The following is a 24,601-nucleotide window of genomic DNA, read 5'->3' on the forward strand; positions in this document are numbered from 1 at the left end:
ATCTTAATTGTATTTGATGTAGCTAAGATGCCTAGTCTTAATCTTCTTACACTGTCGAACTAATTATCATCCCTCTTTACTTTCAAACCTACGATGCTAAAATAAAAAGAGCAAAGTAAAATCAAACTAAAGCATGTATTATCATTACAGGAAACTAATATATTAACAAAAATAACTTCGTCTTCTAACGGGATGGACAAACAATAATTAAATTTCAAGCATAATTTCCTGGCTCACCTAACCCGCGAGTACTAACGCAATTTGAATCAAAAGCAAACTCACTGTTTCGTAGCAAAGCACAAAAAAGAGGCAACAAAATTTCGCAACAACAAAATTTCAGAGCAGCAGGCTGAAACTGTCAATTTCATCTCTAAGCACAAATTCACACTCGTTATTTAAAGTCATTTAAATTTGCATATTATGGAATTCAACTATAGAAGCGCAGGGAAGATTCCACATAAGAAATAACAAGCTAATTAAAATAAACCTTTCAAATGATGGTAGTTATGAATCTCTTCATCATACGCAATCATAGTGATCACTTTTAGTACTTATGTACTAGATCTGAAACTTTTTATAACTTTTTAATATTCTAGTATAATATATTGATATAATTCACCTTTTTTCAGTATATTTGTCAGTATATTTTTTCTACCCAAATCACTTCAACTTGTTGTCACCAAATGTTAAAAATAAAATTATTATTTCAAAAATAAAATAAAAATTTAATAATGAAGAATTTGTATGTATGCATGTATATACGTTCCTCGCGTTAAAAACGACAACAATTTACAGCTACAGAATTTTTAACGTAGTCCTCGACCGAAACAGGAGAACTTTGGAGGTTCAATTTTGAATTTCTTTTAGATTTGTTTCATATTTTGAAAAAATAACTAATTTTTGTTTAAATAAACGATTTGAAAGCTAGAAGTGGCAACACTGTTCGAAATAAAATATTTTTAATCCCAGCGCGTCAGACTGTTGCCATTCGGCAAAATGTAAAATATTTAACTTTCAATTTTAGTCCACAAATTCGGCTATATGAAAGCAATGTCTTACCAATGCGTTAAAAGGAATATTTATTAACTCCACGTTCAGCCCGTTGCCATTCAGTAAAACGTAAGATATTTAACTTTCAAATTTGATCTTTCTGTTATAGAGTAGTAAACTACGTAACTGAAGAGCAATAAAGGCAGTTCTTAAAATTACTTTTTCTACTTTTTAATCTGACTGATTTAATAAAAATGCATTTAAATCATGAGATGTCTAAATTAGATATTAATTTCCTTTTTTCAGATAATTAGATATTAATTTTCATTTAAGTGGCTGGTCACTCGAACGGCTAATTTTCAAAAAAATAATCTTACGAATATAAGAAATGTGTATGGTAAAGTGATGTTGCTTTTCAGTTTGATGTAGCGTAAGTGCGAAGAAAGCGATGCTTAATAATAAGCTAAAAACTGTGTTAGCAGAAGCGAGTCCAAGCGCAAAGTGATAACTAACGATACTCAGCGAGAGCATAAAAAACTTTAACAAATTCTCCATTAAAATTCTGAATCCTTTTCAGATTTTCTTTCTCTCTTTTCTTTTTAATTTAATAGTCTAGTATGATTATTTTTAATATTCTAGTATTCATTAAATTCAGTACTTCCTTTCTTCCAAGCAATAACAATATAAATTACATGACATATGAATACGAATACAGTTAGTATTCAAAAATAAATACTCATATTTAGCATAAATATATATTTCCATATGTTACATATACAAGTAAATTACACCTATGTTTTCACACTCATTCTCGAAGAAAATCGTGAAAAAGAAAATTATGTAAGAAATGGGAAAGCGTATAGTGGATATGGGGCGGAAAAAAATGTTCCACTTAGTGTAATTTAACATAAAAATAAGTTATTCACTGTGATTTGCTTTTGTATTAGCATTTCACATCTAACAAACCATATCAATCCTATCAAAACCTTTAATTAAATGTCGATTAATAACGAAACCAATCACATCAAAACCTTTAATTAAATCCGAATTTGGTTTTTAACCATTTGAATATGCTTTTATGTCATAAACCTATACCTAAACATAAATTATCCTTCATAAGCTTATAAGGTATTTCTCCCAACTTCCTAGCGTGCCTTCGTCGTGTAGTGGTTCTGCACGCTGGGCCGATATTCCAGAGGTTCGATTCCCGACGAAGGCGGTTGCTAATTTTTCCTCTCTCCGGCTTCTAAAAATCCTAATGTCTCTACAGGTACAGGTGACGGAGGACGGAGACGCCTTGTGTTTAACATAGGTAAACAAGCGTATGTCCCGCGCCCTCCACTATCTAGAAACAACAACTCCCTGGAGGTCCAGGAGGCTGCACCGGGAGTTCATTTGGATCTTAAATAAATTTGTTATATGGCCATACAGGGGCTATAACCGATGTAAGACATTGTGTGGGAACGTAGCACATATGTTATATATATAAATTACAAACAGCAGTTACATAAAACACATTAATATACACATTAAAATTAATTAAAAATATGACATGGAACACACAAAGCACAAATTACACACAAAAACAAATAAACACAAAGAGAGAAAAATAAAACATATTATCACATATAAACAGAGATCATTAAAATTCAAAGTTGCGCCCAAACTAAAAGGATTGCGGATGATTGTTCTCCACACCCAGGATTTGGTGACTGGGTCCCCTAATACCCAGTCTGCCTTTAAAAGGGAGAGTATATAAGGCATTTCTCTAGCCTTCCTAGCGTGACTTCGTGGTGTAGTCGTTCTGCACGCTGGGCCGGTATTCCAGAGGTCCGTGGTTCGATTTAACGTCGAAGGCGTTTGCTAATTTTTCATCTTGTCTGTTTCTAAAAATTACCTAATGACTCTACAAGCTAAATATTTAGTTAATTCAAAAATTGCTCGATAATATGGCTTGCATATGCGCTTATTAGTAATTAATTTTTTTTTCAGCTTTTGCAGCTTAATTCTAAATAAAGCAAGTTTCATTCAGTTTTCCCATAACTTCATCCTTCTACAACTTAATTTTCATAACATACTTCTCTAATTACCATGGATTTAAATGTTTTTAAAATGTGATTAGCATACGAAAGTAAAATTTTGAACAAGAATAGGAAGTTTTATTAATTCCTTAAAATATGAAGAAAATTCGTTACGCAACTATGCTATTTGAGTTTTATTTTGAAGGAATTTAGTACTCACAGTTGTTTTTTCGAAGTCAAAACTACTTCCAAAAAATTGTTCATGAATGCTTTCTTTATAAATATAAATACAAAGAATTTTGTTCTAAAGTTAGGATATTTTTACACTGTTTTATTTGGACCTTTTCTTTGTTTCTTTGGCTCAAGTCAGTTTTTGACTTCTTTTTCAAATTTTGCTCATGCTAAAAAACCAGTTTAAGAAATTTATTTGACAAAGTACCAAATTTTACCAAATTGAAATTTTCTTATTTCATTAATGCTAAATTTCTTCATATACTACGTTTCATCATGAAAGGTTTTCCTACATAAGAAATTTGCACTAATTTTTCAGGAAATGTTTCTTTCTTTCTAAAAGCAAAATTTTTATTAGTTATTTTAAAAAGGACTTCTTATTAAATGCATGCATTTACCCAGTTTCAACTTAAAAACGCGAGTCATTACTCTTTTTTTTTCTTTATATGATGGTTGTTTTTTTTTCATACAGTTGTTAATGTCTCTCGGCTAGTCACATTTCGCTTGTTATCATCATAATGGTTAAGAAGATTCCTAAGCGAATTCATCATTTCAGATGGCGAGGAATGCTGCTAAATTTCGGTCCATTTTCTTTAACCACACATAACGTGGAAACAGGACAAAAGAAGATCATTAGGCCGCCCTTCCTATCTCTTTCGAAATGATATTATTAATTTCTGTGAAATTAGATTATATTTTTAGAAAATTGGTTAATGAATAAAAATTTTAATTGACGAAAGATTTAAAAAAAACATATTACAGTAGCTATAAAAAATGCAGGTAATTTTGCATTTTAAATAAAATGTTATGAACTAAAACGTTCATTGCATTTATCAAGATTAAATAGACTAAAACTAATTTGAAATAGAATTAAAAGATTAAATAGACTATAATAATTTCAAAACAATTAATAAAATTATAAATTTAGCATTATATTGTTAATAAGCTGTTTTGTAAATAACTACTATAATTACGTAAAAAGATATTCTCGTTTAAGAATCTTTTTATTTGCGCACCTTCGAAAATTTCTTAAGCGGGTTCTACAGTATATGCATTTGCGGAGACAATACTACATTCCACATCAATGTTTTTTCATAATTCGATATTTTTCTATTTAATATCGGAGCAATTTTCTAGATTTTGTTCACATATCCTTGTTTAATTATCAAGCTACCTGTAGTAGAGTTTCGATCTTTGCACCATCCGATAGACAGAAATATAATCTTTTAAATTATGTTTATTGCAAATCTCAAAGCAGTTTACTAATGATTTCAAACTTTTCCAAATCCGATATATTTCTTCGATCATTTTATATACATTGTATTTACATTCCTACATCTGAAAATCGATCGTACATATAACGTATTTCACAGATTATTATTCACCTCTTTTGCTCTTCTTAAAATCAAGAATGATAACAAATAAATATAAGTAAAAAATATATTTATTAGAATTTTTTTATATTTTTTCAAAAAACATTTGCTATTATTTAGTTATCTCGCAGCAAACAGCAGTTACATAAAACACATTAACAAAAAACATTTAGTTAATATTAATAAAAAACATTTAATAATGACAGATTTTGAAATCTAAAAATTTAATCAGTCATAATTGGCAGCTCAACGATTATAGTGATGATGATGAGCTCGATCTTACAGAAATTAAATGAATGCATTGTAATATTAAGTTGTCGAATAGATCAAGACGTCAAGATGTCAGTTATCGCTGCGAGACAGATGAAAAGAAATAATTTTTTACTATTCAGAAGCGATGATTTTCTTTTTCTTCCCCCCCCTGGTCTTTCTTCAGAGTGGAGAAAGTGAAATATACCGGATAAAACTTCTTTAAGTTACTCAGTTTTAGTACAGAGATATTAGGTAATTACCCGCAGTAGAGAATGTAAGAAATCAACGATGCCTTCGCTGGAACCCGAACTCCAGATCTTCCGATGCTAAATGAATGCGCTACCACTTACACCACGAAAGCATATAATGGAAGAAATAATTCCTTATATTTTTTCCCACTTAAAAGGGGACTTGGGTATCTAATCTGATCTAGATGGCGTCAAATCTAGGTGGCGACGAATTACACCCACCACATTTTAGTCGAGCGCCATAGTACAGCTATTTAGAATTTTTTTTTAGCAGGAAGCATGAGAAATCAGCAATGTCATCAACAGGCTTCGAAATCTTTCGACTGTCAGTCGGACATGCTATCACTTACACCACGAGAGCATGCTGCAAAGGAATGCGACATTTTCTTACATGGTTACCACTAGTAAATAAAAAGCAGTTTTTTTCAATACCACAATATTCTTGATGATATGCAATTAAAAATAAAAACGTGGGACGTTCCCACAAAAATCTTTTTGGAATATTAACAGAATTTTAAACAAAATCAAAAGAGATGAATAGAATTCATATAATATATGTATATAAGGACAAATGCCTTTAAAGGTTTTAATTTATTATTTGACAATTTTGATTTAAAACATGCCATTCAAAGCAGCTTCTAAGGTTTTATTTCTTTTCGAGAGTGACTAAGTATACAAATAAACCCTTTTTTACAGTTTAGTGGATTTCGCTAAGCTTGTATAACTTAATTCTTTCAATTCAAATTAAATTTAATATTTTTAAGGGATTAAAAATTTAAATACTCTCGTTTAAAAGAGTTGGATCAAAATAATTACAAATAAAAGGTAACTGGATTTCACCTGAAAGATTTTATTTTAAATAACCAGTACTCTTATGAGGTTGGTTTTCCTATACTTCTGTTTTCATTAACTTTCACCACAAGCAAATTAGTTTGAAGTATAAATAGAAGTGAAATTTGAAAGTTTATAAAGCGTTCCGCAGCTTACCATGGCTGTAACTCTACTTTAGATTTTTACTGTCACAATTAGCTTTCTAGCAAAGTTTTGATTGCTCTGATACTTCGCAAATGATTAGTTGAGGAAGGGAGCCAAAATTTATGCTAGACTTCAATAATATTGTATTCTACCTTGTAGTGCTCTAACCTAAAATTTACAGCTAAATGTGTGAAATCTTGAGAACTGGTAAGCGAATAATCGCTTAGTTCAGAAAGATAGAAACGTAAACTCACGAAGGGTTAATTACCCTTTATTGCTCAAATAAAGTTCACAGTCAGTCCTCGCTCAGGACGTACAGAAAAGCCTCTACTTGGGTTTGAACTCAAGAATGCTAAGAAATAAAACTTAACTAAACGAAAGAGATACAGCCGAAGCTATGACAATTTCACAGGAGTTGGCCCCTTAACGCTAACTAAACGGCGAAGCTATCAAGGGTCTAAAGTAGGGCCGAGCGTAGAAATAGCTTTAAAGAGAGTATAGCCAAAACGCGTACGCGTGCTGGTCAGAATGTCTGGCTTTCTCACGAAGCCAGTAGAACTTCAACTTTAAATACTTGCTCTTCCTTCATTTGCATTTAACCGCGATTCTGAAAACTCGTTCTGGCAGAAAATTGTAAGGTAAAATTAAGAAGGAAAGTGGCTTTAATTCAAAATTAACTGTTAAAAACTCAGGATAAACCTTACAACCTTCAATTTAACTTGAATTTATATTTAAAGTCAGCTACCTATCCGCAGGCTAACATATTTCTGTTACTTTCAGCTTGTGTAACTATCAAGTCGACAGGTTTAATAATTATTTTTATTTGCCTTTTGCTGTGGCTGTAATAGGTAAGAAGTCAAGACTGGACGAAAAGTTATCCAACCAATCTTTTACGCTTGTATTTAATTGGCAGCTTAAAATTAATAGCGTGACCATATAAACTTAGTTAAATGAAATCATATCGAAACATAATGCTGTATTCCTTGTAAATTAAGTTTCCAGTACCACATAAAAAAGCGGTAATAAACCTTACCTTGTTAATGATGAAACGTTACTGAGGTATTCCAGGATTGATCCTCATATAGTAATATCCTAGATTAAAAAATGATGAGCTTTCAAATCTAACTTATCATTGATGCAATAAAAAGGAACTGAAGTGTTAAAGCCGAGACAATGTGACGCAAGCTTGGTCACAAATAACAGTTACATCGCGATTCAGCGTAGTTGTTAATCTATCGTTAAGAGGATAAGACTGATCAGATAAGATATCTCCTTTCGGGAGACAAAAATATTTCCAGCCCAGTAAAAACTATACAATGAAAATAAAATGTGAATTATTTATGACCGTTTTTAAGTAAAGGAATTTGCTGCTGTCACTTGTTTTAGTAGAAAATATCATTAAAGTTACAAAAAATTTATTGCTGAAGCGAAATATTATATTACCCTGAGTTATACTCCGTACGGAGATGCGGTATACACAATGTTATTAGAAAGTCTTTTTATTTATAGTAAATACAATGATGACTCGCATAACAAATATAATCCGTTCCGCTACGGCTCGTTACACCGAACGCTGTTTCCTATATGTCATAAAAGGTGAAAACAAATGTAATGAGCTCCCTATATGTAGAGTCTGGAGAACTGCGAAACTGTACATACCTACATATGTAAATATTTTTATAATATTTTATCCCGGAACATACATTATTAACATTTTGGCTTATTATCACTTTGAGCTTATTATCACTTTGGGCTGGAGCAGGAAGTTAAAACCGGAAGCACGCAACAGTAGACTCTTGAGTATTTGGGGCTTTGGTAACATCATACAAGCCAGTGCCAGAAGAACGCAATATTATTTAAAATTATGTTTACGAGTACATACTTGTTCCTAATTCGTTGTTTTAATTTTATGTGACATTAAAACAAAGTTTGGAAACAGGACAAATTTAGTCTCTCATTTAACGTGTCTGCGTGCAGTTCCTAATCAGAAATACATTTCGGTTAATGCGGGTGTTCGTTATGCAGAAACGTTTATTATGCGAGGCATTCGTTGCGCGAGATAATCAGTGCACATCTATGCTACGGTCAAAATAAAAAAAAATTTGCCGTTTCCAGTACTGGCCAGTTGATTGAAATCGTAGTATAATTTTTGTATATATATTAAGGTTAGGTTACTTGAATATGGCAAAGCACATGACAGCTATCTGGCTAAATGGAGGAATGACTTCGTAGAGAACGTTCTAAGGAAAAATTCACATTCACAATGCACATGGGGAAAAGTAAGGTTGCTATAACGCAAGGTTTCCTCGTGGATGACATCACTGCCTCCTAGTCTGCTCAAAAGCATCTTTGTGTTCTCTCTTCGTTTCTCCCACTTGTGTAAGTACGTGACGTCAGCACAGCGAAGAGCCTAACCTTGTTTGTCAACTGATCTTACAGACAACCGCGAAAATCAACAATGCAGCCAGCCAGTTCGCTTGGGTGCCAACCCAAGACGAACTAAAAGTATTCATCAATCTACAAGCGCTTGGCCATTGATATGAATTATATTATTACGAAATAATACAGTTTACTATTATTAGAGCTTTAGCCGAGCAGTTCAAAGTTGGGTTCAAAGTCCAAAATGAACTGACTAAAGTTACAAATTATTTTCACTTCGCTTTTAATAATTTTCATGAAACTGATGTTCATGATGTTGAAAGGTTAATTTGCTAGTTAATCAGATAACTACTGAAAGTTACATTTATCATTAGCGTGTCATAATTAGAAATTTTTATGAAAATAGCCATTCATTGGCAAAATAATATAAAATAAAAAGTAAAATAAAAACGTTATCATAAGCAATTTTTCAAATGCATAAAATTAGATAAAAGAGATAACAGTGATTTTTTTCATAAACTTCTTATTCGCTTGTTACAAATAAAGTTTATTTACTAATTCATGATATGATTGTTAAAAGCTACATTTTATCATTAATACCATCATTCTTTATCATTAATACATAAACAGAAGTGTTTACAAAAATTCCTTACCCTGCGGAAAAGAAATAAATAAAACTATATACCAAGGGTTTCCAACGGATTCAAATTGACTCCCTAGGGAATGGATGGAATTTTAAAGGATGTCAATGATGATCAGGCGATCGGTAGCCAAATATGTGCCACCAACTGATCGGCATAATCAAGATCCCTGATTAGAAAAAACTATTTATTAAAGAAACTGATAATTGATTGTTTATTGATAATAACGCTTTATCATGTAGCAAGGAAAAAAAACATGCCAAATAAACATAAGGGGAAAATCCACTAAAATTATTTAACATATTTTTAAAATCAATAATATTTTTTAATATACAAATTTTTTGTGCAATATAAAAAAGTAAATTCCAAGTACACAAGAAAAAAATATAAAAATATGGAGAACGCAAAACTATAATAAGAAACAAGAAATAGGTTGAATATTTTTGAAAGAGATGATTTAAAAAAATAAATTATTTTATCCCAAATATTAAAAAAACTGCATCAGTACATCAAACGCAACCATTAATTGTTAATTAAAAGTCAAACTTTTTGCGCGTCACATTAATTAAAAGTCAAACTTTTTGTGCCATTAGAATGTGATTTCCTCCTTTCCAAAAACTTGTTTATGTTTGTAAAATCCAAAAATAATAAAAATATGAAAAATAATTAAACATAAATATAATAAACCATTTTTAAAAAGCATTTATTCTAATTTTTATTTATACGTTGCAAGTTATTCATATGCAACTATTTGTATATGATTATGTCGTATACTGTATATTATAGAGAAAAATACAAAGGGGTCCTTTGAAGGAAACCACTCTTTAACGGGTGTCAATCCTAGAAGAAGGTTGGAAATCCCTGCTATAAATATTTGATGAAAGATACAAAAGTGTAAATGAATGATAATATTTTAATACATAATAGTTTTCTCACTGTTACTTATTCCACAGTCACTGCACAATTTGACAGTAAAATGGCATACATTTTAAAATATGTAATTATCGCATAAGACTAATGTGATTTTTGTATTTCTTTCAACACAATCAATCAGGGTAAAAATGTATCAGAGTGTTACGTCATAATGTGTTCCTCATTTTCGTGTCATTTCAGAAGATGTTCCCATGTGCCTTTACCAAAATCGGATATGTTTCCTGAACAGCTCGCAATAGATTTCCTAAACTAGTTTACTGGACTGGTCTGGATGGGAGAGCGCCTGAAAATCTGAAAGAATATCAGTACAAATATTTATATTATTAAGTCCTGTTTTAGTCCATTTCAGGCTGCATATGATAGCTGCTACCTCTGCTTGGAAAACTGAATTGTATGCTTCCAATTTACAATTTTTGTGATCAATTTCAATGCCGTAATAATATGTTTTCAAGGCGAAGACTACTCTTCTCCCCCACATCAGACTTATCTGTGAAAATATGGATCTGTCCAGATTAAAAAGTATTTCTTTGTTAATCTGTTGAAGTCCTTTTGGGTGGTTGGAGGTCCTTTCCTTTCCGCCATCGACGGAACAGCCGGCCCATTGGGATAGGTGCTTTTCAGCCTTTTGGATCTCGTCGATGGAATTCAAAATAAATAAATAAATAAATGGTCCCGGAATTGATTACATTTAGAGCTTAGTGCTGTGTCCCTTTGACCCTAAGAAAGCGAGAACAAAAATAGGATTTAAAATATGTCCTCTCTTGAAAGGCTTAAACAATCCACTATGTGTTCGGCCGAAGCTTGATGTCGTAACACTTGGTACAGGTGCCGAAGACTTTCCTGCATAGAAAGGGAGGCACTTGATGCGCCCACTTGCCAGTCGTGAAAGCGCAGTCCGCGAGCCCCTGTTATATTCGTCATTCATAAAGAAAAGAAAGGTGAATCAAAATGAGTAATATTCTTGTTTTTCCAACTGCAAAACCATCTTAAGCTACTATCGGATTTAATCTTTAAATTATTCCAATAATAATCAGAACAAGGGGGGTCAATATTCTTAACTATAATTTACTAATGCAAATCCTATTTTAGTTTTAGACACCACTCATCACTGGTATCTGGGTAGTAGGCAGTCATTCCCAGCCTACTACCCAGATACCAGTGATGAGTGGGGGACGTCAATCACTCCACCATTATTTGTGAATTTTCCATAGAGAATAGTTCTGAAAAGGTAAGGCCGGAGGGGAAAGAATAAAATGAGTGCAACCCTCCTTTAACATTTTGTTTGCTATTTATTTAACATTTATTTATCTATTGTAAATGTCTACATGAGATTGAATCCATTGGAGATGGACATCATGGTGCAGGAAAACCAGTTTTAACTTATGTAAGACAGCAACACTGGCTCTGGCTTTATTGCTCACTGAGATCAAGTTGCTAAGATATAGAGAACTACGACTATCAGATAAGATACAGATCACAAAACTCCCTTTCAGCTACAATAGCTTCGAGTTCCACAGCAACTGCTATTAATTCGCTTCTGAAAACCGAGCAGAAAACCGGGTTATGTAGGCAAAAAGTCATTTTTACCTGAGCGCTCTCAATATAAATTGCTCTGTCTGAACTGTCAACAATTTTACTACCATCAGTGATAACACTGATGCCATTTTTTCGTATGTTGTTTATGATTTCGAAGACCAACTGCTTAAAATGTTTGAAGGCAAAATCTATCTTTCTTGTTAACAGGAGCAGAAAGATCAAAGTGGACTTTTGGGTGTCCCTCCGGTGGCTTTGCAAATGCGGTCAAGAGCGAGAGACTGACGTTAATTACGAAAGGGGAAAGTAAACGGCTGTGTCGAGGATCCTAAGGGGACATATATTTTAAAATAAAAGTGTTTTTAGGTCTCATTCAGTATCAGTAGATCAGGAATAAAATCTTGAATGGAGCTCTCCTCTGTTTTTCACTGTAAGTCAGTAACGTGTACAAGGATGCACATGGTATCGGAATGGAGACAAATTACATAGGATACAAAAAGTTTTGAAGTGCTCTTTTACGTATTTATTAAACAGCTTAATAATATTAGTATGCACTTTTTTGGTTTATTAATAAATAATTAAATTAATATTAATAAATTATAATAAATTTATTAATAAATTAATAAATACGCTTTTTAATAAAATAGTACATAAACATATCAGTAATAAAGTATTTACAACTATTTTAGTAATAAAAATAATTAGGAAATATCCAAATCATTAATGTAATTAATGAAAGGCATTTGAAACTAAAATAGGATTTGCATTAGTAAATTATAGTTAAGAATATTGACCCCCTCTTGTTCTGATTGTTATTGGAATAATTTAAAGATTAAATCCGATAGTAGCTTAAGATGGTTTTGCAGTTGGAAAAACAAGAATATTACTCATTTTGATTCACTTTTCTTTTCTTTATGAATGACGAATATCTGTTTTCCATACACGTGATCAAATAGGGAGTAAGTGTTTAATCCACAAGAGAATAAGTATTGATTAACATTTCCTATAACTATTTCTAATTACGGCTTCCTAAGAGCAACCCCCTTAATTAATTTTGATTAAATTTAATTTTAGTCTAGGATATGAGCATAGGCTCTACCTATAAGCAATGGGATTTTTTTTAAACACTGTGGCATGACAATGCCTAGTAATAATAGTTTTAGCGTCACTAAGAATCATTTTCTGGATTCCAATCCTGATTTTTTTCCAAGAGATATTAAAAGTTGCAATTGACGAGTATGAGCAATGCATAATACATACATATATATAACGTAAACATACCATAAAGAAAAATGAACCCCAACAAAAGCTGATCGACTGCTATTGAACTCTAAAGAGGGGTTTATCAGAGGGAAAATGGCAATTAAAATCAATTAAAATTCCATTTAATTGATGTATGTGTGTGTGTGTGTGTGTGCGTGTGCGTGTGCGTGTGTGTGTGCGTGTGCGTGTGAAAAAATTTGCTGTACTTATAAAATTTTAAAAAAATATTCAAAACTTAGTACAAAAACTCAAAATTAAAACAAAAACTAAATCCTCTTTTCTTCAAAATACTGTCAATAAAATCAATAAATAAATACAAAGAGGTCAGATTTTGCTACAGAACACAGCTAATCAAAAGTAACGAAAAACATTCTCAGAAAATGCATTTAAAGATTTTAACAACACAAAAAATTTTGTAGCCTTTTTAGACCTTTAAAACTCGCCGTATTTGTATGTTAGGCCCTCTTTTACTTCATTCTTAACTAATTTTGACTTTCTTTTAGCATTTTCCTGGATAACTTTGTTGCTTGTAGAGATTGGCGTTTCGATTTCTGAATTCACTGTTTGTCTATTCCCATGTATTTTTCAAGCAAAATGGGATTAATTTCTATTTCTATATACCTGAAAATAGGTAAAAGTCCTAAATATCTTGAATTAAATAATAATACAGCAATATGTGCACCTAAAAGCAATGTTTTCAGTTGGACAAAAGTTTCTTTAGGTAAAATAGTCCTCGAAAGGTTACTAAAACACTCATTATTGTTTTGAGTCTTCCCAGGTAGGCATTTTATCAGCAAAGTGTCACACAGTGAAAGATGTGTTGCTTTTACAGCTTTCATATTGTTTAATAATTAGAAAATAGTTGTTTAAACTTATTGTTTACATTTTTACGACCATTTAAATGCCAACTTCCGGCATCCAAAAATTCACTTCCGGTTTATTTTTTATACTATAACTTTTCTTCTAGTTATCGTAAAAACAAAAATAAAGCATTTTTGGAAACCTAAATGTATGGCCTATAAAATGAATAAATAAAAAAAAATTTCAAAAATTTTCACCAAAACGACGAATTTAGGGTAGGCACATAAATGTCGTAACCCAAAGGAGAACAAGTAAAATTAAACTTCAGATACGTATAAAATACTGAATATAATACAAAATATAAAAATAAATTATATATGTACAAAACCTAATTAACCATTTATATTGATATTACGTAAATATACGTATGGTAATGAACATTATAAATATAAAAATAAATTATATATGTACGAAACATAACTAATCATTCATACTGATATTACGTAAATATATACGTATGGTAATGAACATTGTATAATAAAGATATTTTTCTTTGATATTTTATACCTTGTTCTATATTTGGTTCCATTTATATATACCTATACGTAGATATATATATAATTTAAGGATTCCATATTAACTACTACATATAAAACACAAAAGAGCATCAATAATGTATTTTTCAATATTATTTAACTTCATTCTGAAGAATTTTCTGTAGTCTAGTTTGCGTTATTTTATTCATAAGTCTCAAATAAAAACAATTATTGTTTATATGTCATTAGAAAATTAACTAAAAAGCAGCGATCACAATGCAATTGAAAAACAGTCCTTAGACGTGAAAAAATTGAAAGCCATTTGGGTTATGACTACTTTCTCAGATACTCAGCTACTTCGCATACATGTAGCATAACATTCGAAATGAAAAACTCAACATTTACTAAAAATTCATTGATGTAACAAATATCTGTCATTCTACTCCTACTTTAAAAAAAGATGTTATTTGCCTTACAGTTTATAGTTCAATAATACATTTTCATTGTACAAAATTGCATTCATTCGAAGAATTAAATTTGTATTTTCCTCTGTATAAAAACTGAATGTAGAGAAGTTAAATGTTTAAACGACCCCCACATTTTCTCAAGATCACGAGCAAGATTATCCCCTCCTTTTCAGATCCCCCCCGTGAAAAAAGGGGTTCTAAATTTACGACCTGATCGCATATAGGGTGATTTCGTCCCTCCGAGAGATTCAAGCAATATTGTACGGAGTAAGGCTCAACGATACAATAATATAAGTGCTGAGATGCGATTTGACCGAAAAAAACTGTTTTTCTTTAACCTTTGACGATTTCTCCACTTATCACTTTTGTTATGTTGGCCATAGCTAGAAAATTTTTTATGATATTTCACAAGGCCAGCCTGTCTTCTAAATTGAAGAGGTTGCAGGTCGGCCTTAAAAAGGGCAATTTCTGAAGGACAGCTATGCCTCATAGCAGTAATGATACAGGCAGTGCTGAACTGGATTTATTCTAATTTCTTCAGTTTGGTATCATAAACACAGCACAGTAAACTGGAAATACGAACTCAAGAATGGGGCGGATGAATGCCAAATACATGTTCTAAGGGTAACAGCATCAAGTCCTATTTGCGATGTATTTAAGAATGTTCAGCCGTTTTCTACTTTTTGAAACAATATGCTCAGTATGTTTGGTATTCATAAATTTGGGGTTTAAAATGAACTTCAGATATTTGACGTGCTTCTCACAAATCAGCTTCTGATTATCTAGCTTCAACTTTAGCTGATATCTGTATAGGTGCTTATTAGTAGTGAAGAAGACGGAAGATTTTAGCTTGGTTTCAGAGTTTTACCAATCAGCCCAGTGCAGGATTTATGTATAAGCAGTACCAGCTATAGCTTAGGGCCCTCCATTTTTTGGAGCCCCTCCCCCCCGCAAATTAAAATATAACACACTTATAAAGGGCCCCATATCTCAAATAGCTTACAGCCTTATCGAGTCTGAATCCGCCAGACAGTCATTAAGTCTCGATTCGATTTTGTCAGTATCAATGCCAGAGCACCAGAGAACAATATCGTCTGTAAATATGCCAATTCTAATTGCAAAAGAAGGCACCATCTCTACACCAGCGAAGTACATAACGAAAAGCATAGGACTAAGGTTTGATTACTGAGGGTCTTCCTTGGCTAAGTTCACATGGACTTGAAAAATTTTATTAATTTCCACTTTGATAGACTATGCCGCAAGAAGTCCGATATCCAAGTCAGTGTATTGCCTCGAATTTTAAAAGTGCCATTTCGTTTTATGATCAGTTTATGCTTCTACACTTTGTCAAAGGCTTTATTGGGGTATTATAGAGCAGCCACAGAATGATGGTTAGGTTTAATATTTGGGGGCATCCTTTATGGTTTGCGAGAAATATAGTCCCTGCCCAGCTTCCTTTTGCCCAGATAAAATCAGCAAGTGCAGGAGCTAAGTCAGTCTTCTACCATTTGCTACCTCTTGCTTACTTCATTCGGCAACTGAATGCAGATGACTTTTAGCTATTTTTACAGATAATTCTGGGCTCATAAATATATCAGGACAAAATTAATCATAAAATATATCATAGAACAAAATAAGACCTACCTCCACAGATTCAGATGCTTCATCATCATCATCCTCGTTGTCCTCGACAGAATCATTGTTGAGTGAATATTCCAAAATATTATTCATTACAACTGTTAAAAAAATAGAATAAATAAATATAAATTAGAATACAATTGCCAAATAAGTTCGCAAGATCTAGTTATAATTTATAATGACTTGAATGTTTATATACAGTGTACTCTCGATTATCTAAGTGAAGATTATCCGTACGTGGCCGTGCACACTCAAGGCTGTGCATGAGAATGTGTAAAAAAAAAAAAAAAAACACGCAAGTTCGCTTTTTGAGAAAGAGTCTTCTTAACACAGAAATAGGAGATTTATTTAATTGTGAAGAACACCAGGCAATATCTGAAGTCGTATGCTAAAAAAATTGAAAATGTAAAAGAAATCTCGATCGGGAAAACATCGAGAAGTGGTTCGATGGCGAATCAACCGAGCTGGGCTTTCAGTCTTTGAGCGATGCGGATATTATTTCAAATCTCACAAGAACAGAAAAGGTAGGGAGTGATACTGAAAATATAAGCGAAGAAAATACTGACAATTACATTTAGTTCCGAGACAGCAATGACTTTGTTGTTGTATTCTGTGTTGAAACTCTGTTTAACATATTCGATTAAAGGGGATTCGAATACAGTGATAAAACAGCACTTCCAAAAATACGTAGTGAAATTCGACAAATATTTAAAAAGCTCTCAAAAACAAAATAAAATTAGTAATTTTTTAGACCCATACAATATGCATGAAAGCTGATAGTTTAGGTTATCCGTGCTGTAAATATCTATATGTATATTTTTCAGAAATTTCTAAATCAAGATTTCAAATTATTAAAGTCAAGCAGTTTGCTGCGAAATTAATGGAACAATCAAGAGATAATAATTAAATCAAAAGTAGCTAATGAAAGAGAAAACTTTCCAAAAGGAAGTACTTAAATCAAAATTAATCAAAAATAATTCAAAATTGAAAAAAAACTTTTGATTTAGTAATTTTTATTTCTCGATTTTTCAATTAATTTCGCAGCATATTGCACGACTTTATCTCAGCTTTTATTTATACACACACACATATGCACAGTCACTTTGCTATGGATCAAGAGCTCATTCAGTTTGTTTTTCTGAACCACATTAGCCGGAAAATATGATTCAAAAGGCCATTTTTCTTATCGCTCAGAAAACATAATTTACACAAATTGCGAAAGCTGAAACTGTAATAATGACAATTATTTATTTACAACAGGGCACATGTAATTCAAATGTTATTACCAGTATTGCTAGTGATCTGGAAGTTGCAGGCAACGTCTGTAGCAATGCCTATTTTGTCGATGGTTCGAATGGACAAGACTCTTTCTTAAGGGGACGGAGGACTTTAAAATAGCTAAAAATCAACCAAAATATTGAATTTGATTTTTTACTCTCGTGATATTCCATATACGTAACTATATCGTATGCAAAAAACCGAATTCAAAAATTTTTAAAGAAGTTACAAGCATTTAAAATGTATAAACAATGTAAACTTTGCCCTTTAAATTTTGTAGAAAATGTAAGAAACAATGTACTTAAAGAGTTATAATTTATATATTTGCCCAAAAGAAGTGCTTATTTATAAAAAAAGGCTAGAAATGACAGTATTGAAAACTATTAATGAATTAACTGTGGTTATGTAAATGCTATACGTATAGAACAGGAAGAAACAAACTCGTTTTCCTTACTCGTTACAAAAACGCGTGATCAACGTCGCTTGAACCAAAGCAAAAAGAGAAGTTTACCTGCTTGGAAAAAAAAAAAAAAAAAAAAAAAAAAAAACAGAAATAGTAAAAAAATATTGTAAAGCATTAAAAGATAATGCATATGTGACAAATGAAGGTAAAACATATGGTGCAGGTGAATTTTAAAAGTCTCATTGGATATAATGCATAAATTGTTTCTCCCTATAATTTTGAATCACATACCAATTTGAGATATGTTTATATTTGTCATTTTTAATATTATGAGATTAAAAATAGCTACATGATACGAAAATGTTACCTAGTTAGTGTTTACAAATTCATATGTAAAGTTAATTTGCTGTTTCTCATAACCATGTATTAAAGGTAAGTTTGAAGAAAAACTTTAAATTCGGTTTTCACAAAACAAATATTTGGCAGTTCCTATGCCTTGAAAATGCTCCATGCGACTCATTTTTAGTTCAAAATGAATGATATTTGGAAGAAACTATCTTTATATGTTACAGTAGATCTGTGTATGCATTTTTGGATATGAAGTTATTAAGAAGTTTAAACTCGTGATAATGTTTAACAAAAGGTGACTTTTTTCCGAAAACTGGGCTTAAGTCCACAAAAATACTTTTTAAAAATTTCTGATCCATCATATTCAATAATGGATACACAAAAACTTTTGTCAAGTCTTTATAATTAACTTAAAGGAAAAATTAGGAAAAAATATTGAAAATTAGAGCGCAAGGAGCATTTTTAAGCTTTAATTAAAATAATTAATTATTAGTTTTAAAAATTTTTAATTTAAAATAAATTGAAATTTTGAACATATATTTTATAAACTGATGTGTATATGTGTAAAATTTCTTGTTGAAAACACAAAAACTTAAAAAACTAATTTTTAAAGTCCACCGTCCCCTTAAACAAGCTTTGGAACAGTTACGAAAATAATGCCGAAGTATTTCGCTCACCTCAGAAATCAAATGATACAAATAAAACTTTAAGTCCAAAAAATATGGTGCATGGTGAATTGCTCTAAATGCTCCACATGTCTTAAAAACGATAAGAGAATTCTGCAGAAATTTAGCCTTTTTGTTTTCAACCGCTGGTCTCAAATTTATTTCTAAGAAAATGTACAGTAATATTGCATGTTGACAATCTGTCCCTGAGATGGCGTTAGTATAATGCCTCACATTCGTACATGAGAATCACCATAATTTTCACAATGAGGTTCTGATAATTTTTTAAGCTCGTGGTTCTTGGATCAGTGATGATGCTATATATTCGATTAACGTTTCAGTTTCGGCTCGTGTGATTGGACCAGCCCAAAGAGGCGTAAGAAAGCCTCTCCTATACATTCATAGCCCTCCATATGGATCTGAGCACCATTTTATCATACCTCTGCATTTCCAACAATTCTGCTTCGATAAAATAATGACAACACAATATCACACCTCCAACTCACTCGAGACATTCCCTTCATGACATCTGAAAGTAGCATCAGAATAGACCGTGCTTTTATTGTAAGGTACGTTAGCTATCAACCTAATATGCAGTATCAAATCTAACACAATATAGGAGTTGAATTTTATTTATAGTTTGTTTATAGCTTTTAAATATTTTAAGGTTAAAGTGATGCTTTCTAATAGTATAAATTAACTTTTGGCATTTATCTTTACAATTAGTTATTTCCTCTGCTACAATATTTACAATGGATATTGATCAACCCAGTTTCCATTGCTCCATCTCCTTATCTCATCAAGCTAGTCATACTTCCCCAGCCATTTTCTTTCTTTTCCCCTCATTTAAGTAATTTATTCCAAATCATACATGAAACTCAAAAATTATATATTTTCTAAATTTTAGTATGCAAATAAATAAAGGTATATATTAATATATAAATTTAAGGTACATTACATGAGAGTCGATTAAATATGAACGAGCCTTTTTTTAACAAAATTTATGTTATAGGAATGATCTACTATTTATACAAATTATTTTTCTACATGGTCTTCCCCTTTTACGATGCGTTTTCCCCAACGCTCCGGAGGTTCTTTCATTGCGTTCTCATTGAATGAAGCTGGGTTCGTGTCTAACCTACCAGCAAAAATTTTTCCACTTTATCATCGGTCTTAAATCGCTTGTCCCTCAAATGCTCTTGACAGGTCCAAGCATGTGAAAATCCTGTTCCAAAAAACCGTGGCCAACACCTTCAGCGCAGACAATCGAATTTTGACTTTTATCGAATTTTAATTCTCCTTCTCCATTCTATGCTTCTACGCTTTGATTCTAGGGTATATTGATGCATTCATATCTCGTTATAGCTCTTCCTTTTTTCCTTATCCCCTTTCTTCTTCAAAACTAGTTTGAAGCAACTGAGAAATGCGAGCTGTAGTGCAGCCTTTTGACCATCGCGAGAATGACGGAGAACAGCTTGATTTGCAAACGCCTTCACGGCCTTGCTTGAATTCGTTGCACCATACCCACACTCTTGACCATAAAAGGACTCTCTTTCCGATCTGGGCTTGGAATCTGCACTAAATTTCACCTAGTTTCATGCTTTCAACGGATGACGAACTTTATAATTATGAGTTGCTCAACAGAGATGGGAAACCTCATCACAATTATTATAAGATCTCGTAAACGAAACACGAGCCAAACCGCCAGGTTTGGTTCCCTTTAGCAACCCAACCTAACGACCTCAACGTCCAATCATGCACTAATATCCTTCCTGACGCTCGGCCAATAAAGGCTTTTTCATATTTAAACGCTCTACGTATTTAATAAATATCTATTACAGATAGGCTAACCATAATATCTTTTTGCTCAAACCGGGACAATTTCCAGAAAATACTCACAACAGAGAACAAAACCTACTACGATCAGTAACTCTGAAAAATCTAAATAACAGTTAACGTAAGACGTAAGTCTTAGGTTGTTAACATAAGACAACAGGTAAGGAAAATAAATTATTATTAACTCAATATCTCTAAGATGAAGTTATTAGTGTTTATCACTGGTATGAACTTCTTTTACAAAGCCTTTGTTCTTTTTAATGGTATAGAAAAATTCACTGTAATTTAGTTCACAGTTAATTTTACAGCTCTGTAAAACTTTTATGTTTGATTCAGCTATTCTGCCTTATACTTCAGACCATATGATATAATTAAGACACAATAACACGCCGAATAAATACTAATTCAGAAGACAAACAACAAAAATCAGCGTTACATTCCAAAATTTCCACAGGACTAGTTTCGATGGTTTTACCGAACCAACATCCTCAGCTGCAAAACCGCAAATGAACAAAATAGGAAAAAATGATTAGATAAGATAAGAAAGCCTGGACAAGAATAAGCAAGTGGCGCCATCTGTTGGTGAAACCAGAACTAAAACATAATTTCTTTAAAGGCCGAAGGCAAATTTGGATTGGAATTAGGATCGTTAATTAGAACAGAAAGATTTTTATGAATGTGAAATGCCTCTAGAAAATCCATTTCTCCAATGGAAGATGTTTTTTGAATAATTTTGGCAGCAGAAAAATTGAAAGTGTGATTTTCGGACCAACAATGTTGCTCAACAGAGGACTTCTGTGTTTCCTTTTTTCTAACATATGCCTCATGTTCCTTGACGCGAAATTTTAAGGCTCTCTTAGTTTGGCCAATGTAAATTAAACCACACTCTCAAGGAATCCTATAAATACCCCAGGAATTCATGTCCGGAATGGGGTCCTTGAGTATAGAAATTGGAATTTTATTGATGGGAGAATAAACAACCCGAAAGTTAAATTTCTGCAAAATATGTGCAACTTTATAGCTAATTGATGGAAAGAAGGGAATGACAACAGAATTTTTATAATCTCCTAAAATAAGAGTGTGGCTTTTAGTGTGTTCAGATGAGAATTTTTTAACTGCTTGATTAATAATGTTGGGTGAAAAGCCCCTGTCAATAGCTATTGCTTTTAAATAATTTAGTTCTTCATCAAGGGCTAATTTGGAGGAGCAAACTTGAAGAACACGGAAAACATAGGAATAAAATGAAGCTAACTTTTGTTTAGTCGGATGACATGATTTAAAGTGTGGTGGAAGGCAAACCGATGAAGGTTTACGGTAAACTGTAGTACTGAAGTTGGATGTGTTACGTGTGACCAGAATGTCGAGAAACGGAAGAGAATTGCAAGTCTCAAGTTCAAAAGTGAACCGAATAGCAGGATCAATAGAATTCATTGTTGAAAGAACTTTATTTAAATCATCTTTATTACCTTCAAACAGGGTAAAAGTATCGTCTACGTAGCGGAACCATGCCGGGAAGTTTAAAGTTTCAAACAATTTTGATTCATAATAATGCATGTAGATATCAGCCAGGATGGGACTGAGGGGGCTTCCCATGGCTAATCCCTCAGTTTGCTTGTAGTATTTATTTTGGAAAACAAAATGTGTTTGTTTCAAACAGAGTTGAGTGAGAGAAATTAGCTCATCAATTTCGATGCAAGAGAAATGAAATTCGCGAAGTCTGATTTCTAAACATCTTAATGCACCCTCCACCGGGACATTGGTGAATAATGATTTTACATCAAAAGAAACCATGAGTAAATTACTAGGAGAAATGTTTTTAACCTTTTTTACAAACTCTATTGAATTTTTTATGGTGTAAATGTTATTCTCTAAGAGAATGGAAAATCGAGAAACCAAATATTTAGCTAATGGATACGAGGCAGTACCTAAATTTGATAAAATAGGGCGGAAAGGAATACCACTTTTATGAATTTTGGGAAGAGCATATAATCTGGCACAATTCGCAACAGATGGGATAAGTGAATGTTTTAAGTTGCTTGAAATGATTTGCGAAGATTTGATCGCAGTTTTTATTTTTGACAAGTCGGAAGGTGAAGGATCTTTAGGGATCGGATTATATGGTCCTTCGTTTAAGAGTTTAGTGACACCATCGATGTAATATACATTATAGAGGATACTGTTTCGACTGGTGTCGATGTTCCTTAGTTGCTGAAAATGTATTCTGCTATTTGAGTATGATTAAGGAATGATTTTTTTAAATGACTGAAATACTATTATACTCATTTTTCTTCACAACTTTTTTTATTCCAAATTTCCTTTAATTTTTCAAATTTAATAATGAGCTGACCCCTCTCTTTTCCAATCACAACTTCGTCAAAACTTTAAGCCATAGTTTTTGTATTATTCGCGAAAAGTTTCATTAACTTTTTCACCCGAAGCTTCAATTTCAGAGCATGTTAATTCATTGCTGTTTATCCACGTAAAAGATTCAGCACCTCCAAAATAAGTTTTCCCATATCTCAATGTAATAAAAACATCTGTCATCATTCTGCAGGAAGACATCTTCTAAACAACATTAAAAGTACTTAAATCTAGATATAAAATACGTAGACTGGCAGTATCCAAATCGCTGATTTAGCAAAGACTGCACTATTTTTACTTCTTATACATTCGGCACTTTTAAATTTTATCAAATGACCGGGAGAAAATGACAAACTGGCCGAGACGCAAGGATCACACCATCAAACCAAGACAGTCCCGGTCAAAGCGGAAGCCTATTTATAGACATGTGTTTATAATTCAGTTTTTTATATTTAATGACTATGAATTAGTAAACGCTTCCATTGATTTCGCTGCGCTTACGCAGGAAATGCGGCAACGGGATCGACATTGCATAGAATACTCAGCCTATCTGCCAGCATTAGTATCGATTCAAAAAACAGTTTCGATCCCACGCTGGTGTCGATTTTATGCAGGTCTTTTAAAATAATAATTTAATTATATTATTTCCTTTTTGATTATGCACCGTTACTAATTATAATCTTGGGATATGCTGTGCCTGCCGGCCTTATCCTACGTGGTTTTGGTCCTATGCCGGTGTCAACTCTATGCATTCTTAGTCTCACACCGCCCAGATCCTACTCATTTTCTATGATATACTTGTATCAGCTCTAAATAATACCTATGCCTGTGTCAATTTCATATCAGTGTCGATACTATGTAAGCACCCTAGAATGATAATAAATTAACCAATTTCATTCTTTCTTAATTATATGCCTTTGCTAATTATAATTCTCGGCTACGTTACGATATGTCAATGGCATGTGGTCGTCGATTCTACTCTAGTGTCGATTCTATGCAGTGTCAGTCCAATGCCATGTCGATCATACACTCTGCTTATGTCAGTCTTATGCTGTGCAAGTCCTATGCCATGTCCATTATATGCAGTCTCAACGCTAGGCGATGCGACTCTATAGTATCAATCGTAGACCCATAGCAACTGTATTTAGGTAACTGATAAACATTAATTCTCTTACTCACTATTATATTATAAGTAAATTTGTGTTGGTCATACACCGGTAATTAGTATATGTTGTATGCAGGAGTTGATTCCATGCTATGTCAATACAATACATTGTGAATCCTATGAATATAAACATTAATGCGAAGCCTTAATTTACCTTTTTTAGGACTTTTGGGTCATATGATTTTAACCACGCCTTAGATATGCTTTGCCATATACAGTAAAATGTCTCTTCCTCCTATTTCTTCTTTTTCGGCAACGCTGGAT

General features: G+C 32.4%; 1 protein-coding gene across 4 annotated transcripts in view; it reads right to left on the reverse strand.

Annotated features, from left to right (window-relative positions):
* Positions 1 to 24,601, reverse strand: part of LOC118192035 (solute carrier family 52, riboflavin transporter, member 3-A-like) — a 99,596-nt gene that overhangs the window by 54,988 nt on the left and 20,007 nt on the right. The window contains exon 2 of one of the 4 annotated variants that reach the window (XM_035362913.2): positions 16,288 to 16,379. In XM_035362913.2, coding sequence (XP_035218804.1) covers positions 16,288 to 16,374 — 87 coding nt within the window. In that variant the 5' untranslated portion in view covers positions 16,375 to 16,379. Of the gene's footprint in view, positions 1 to 5,127; positions 5,150 to 7,123; positions 7,277 to 9,122; positions 9,145 to 16,287; positions 16,380 to 24,601 lie in introns of those variants that run through there. The other 3 variants (XM_085826631.1, XM_035362916.2, XM_035362917.2) reach the window with 3 other exon arrangements.

This window comes from Stegodyphus dumicola, chromosome 1, assembly GCF_044657685.1.
Source record: "Stegodyphus dumicola isolate Sdum_Otavi_A_Nest chromosome 1, ASM4465768v1".
In the NCBI taxonomy this organism is placed as follows: Eukaryota; Metazoa; Arthropoda; class Arachnida; order Araneae; family Eresidae; genus Stegodyphus; species Stegodyphus dumicola.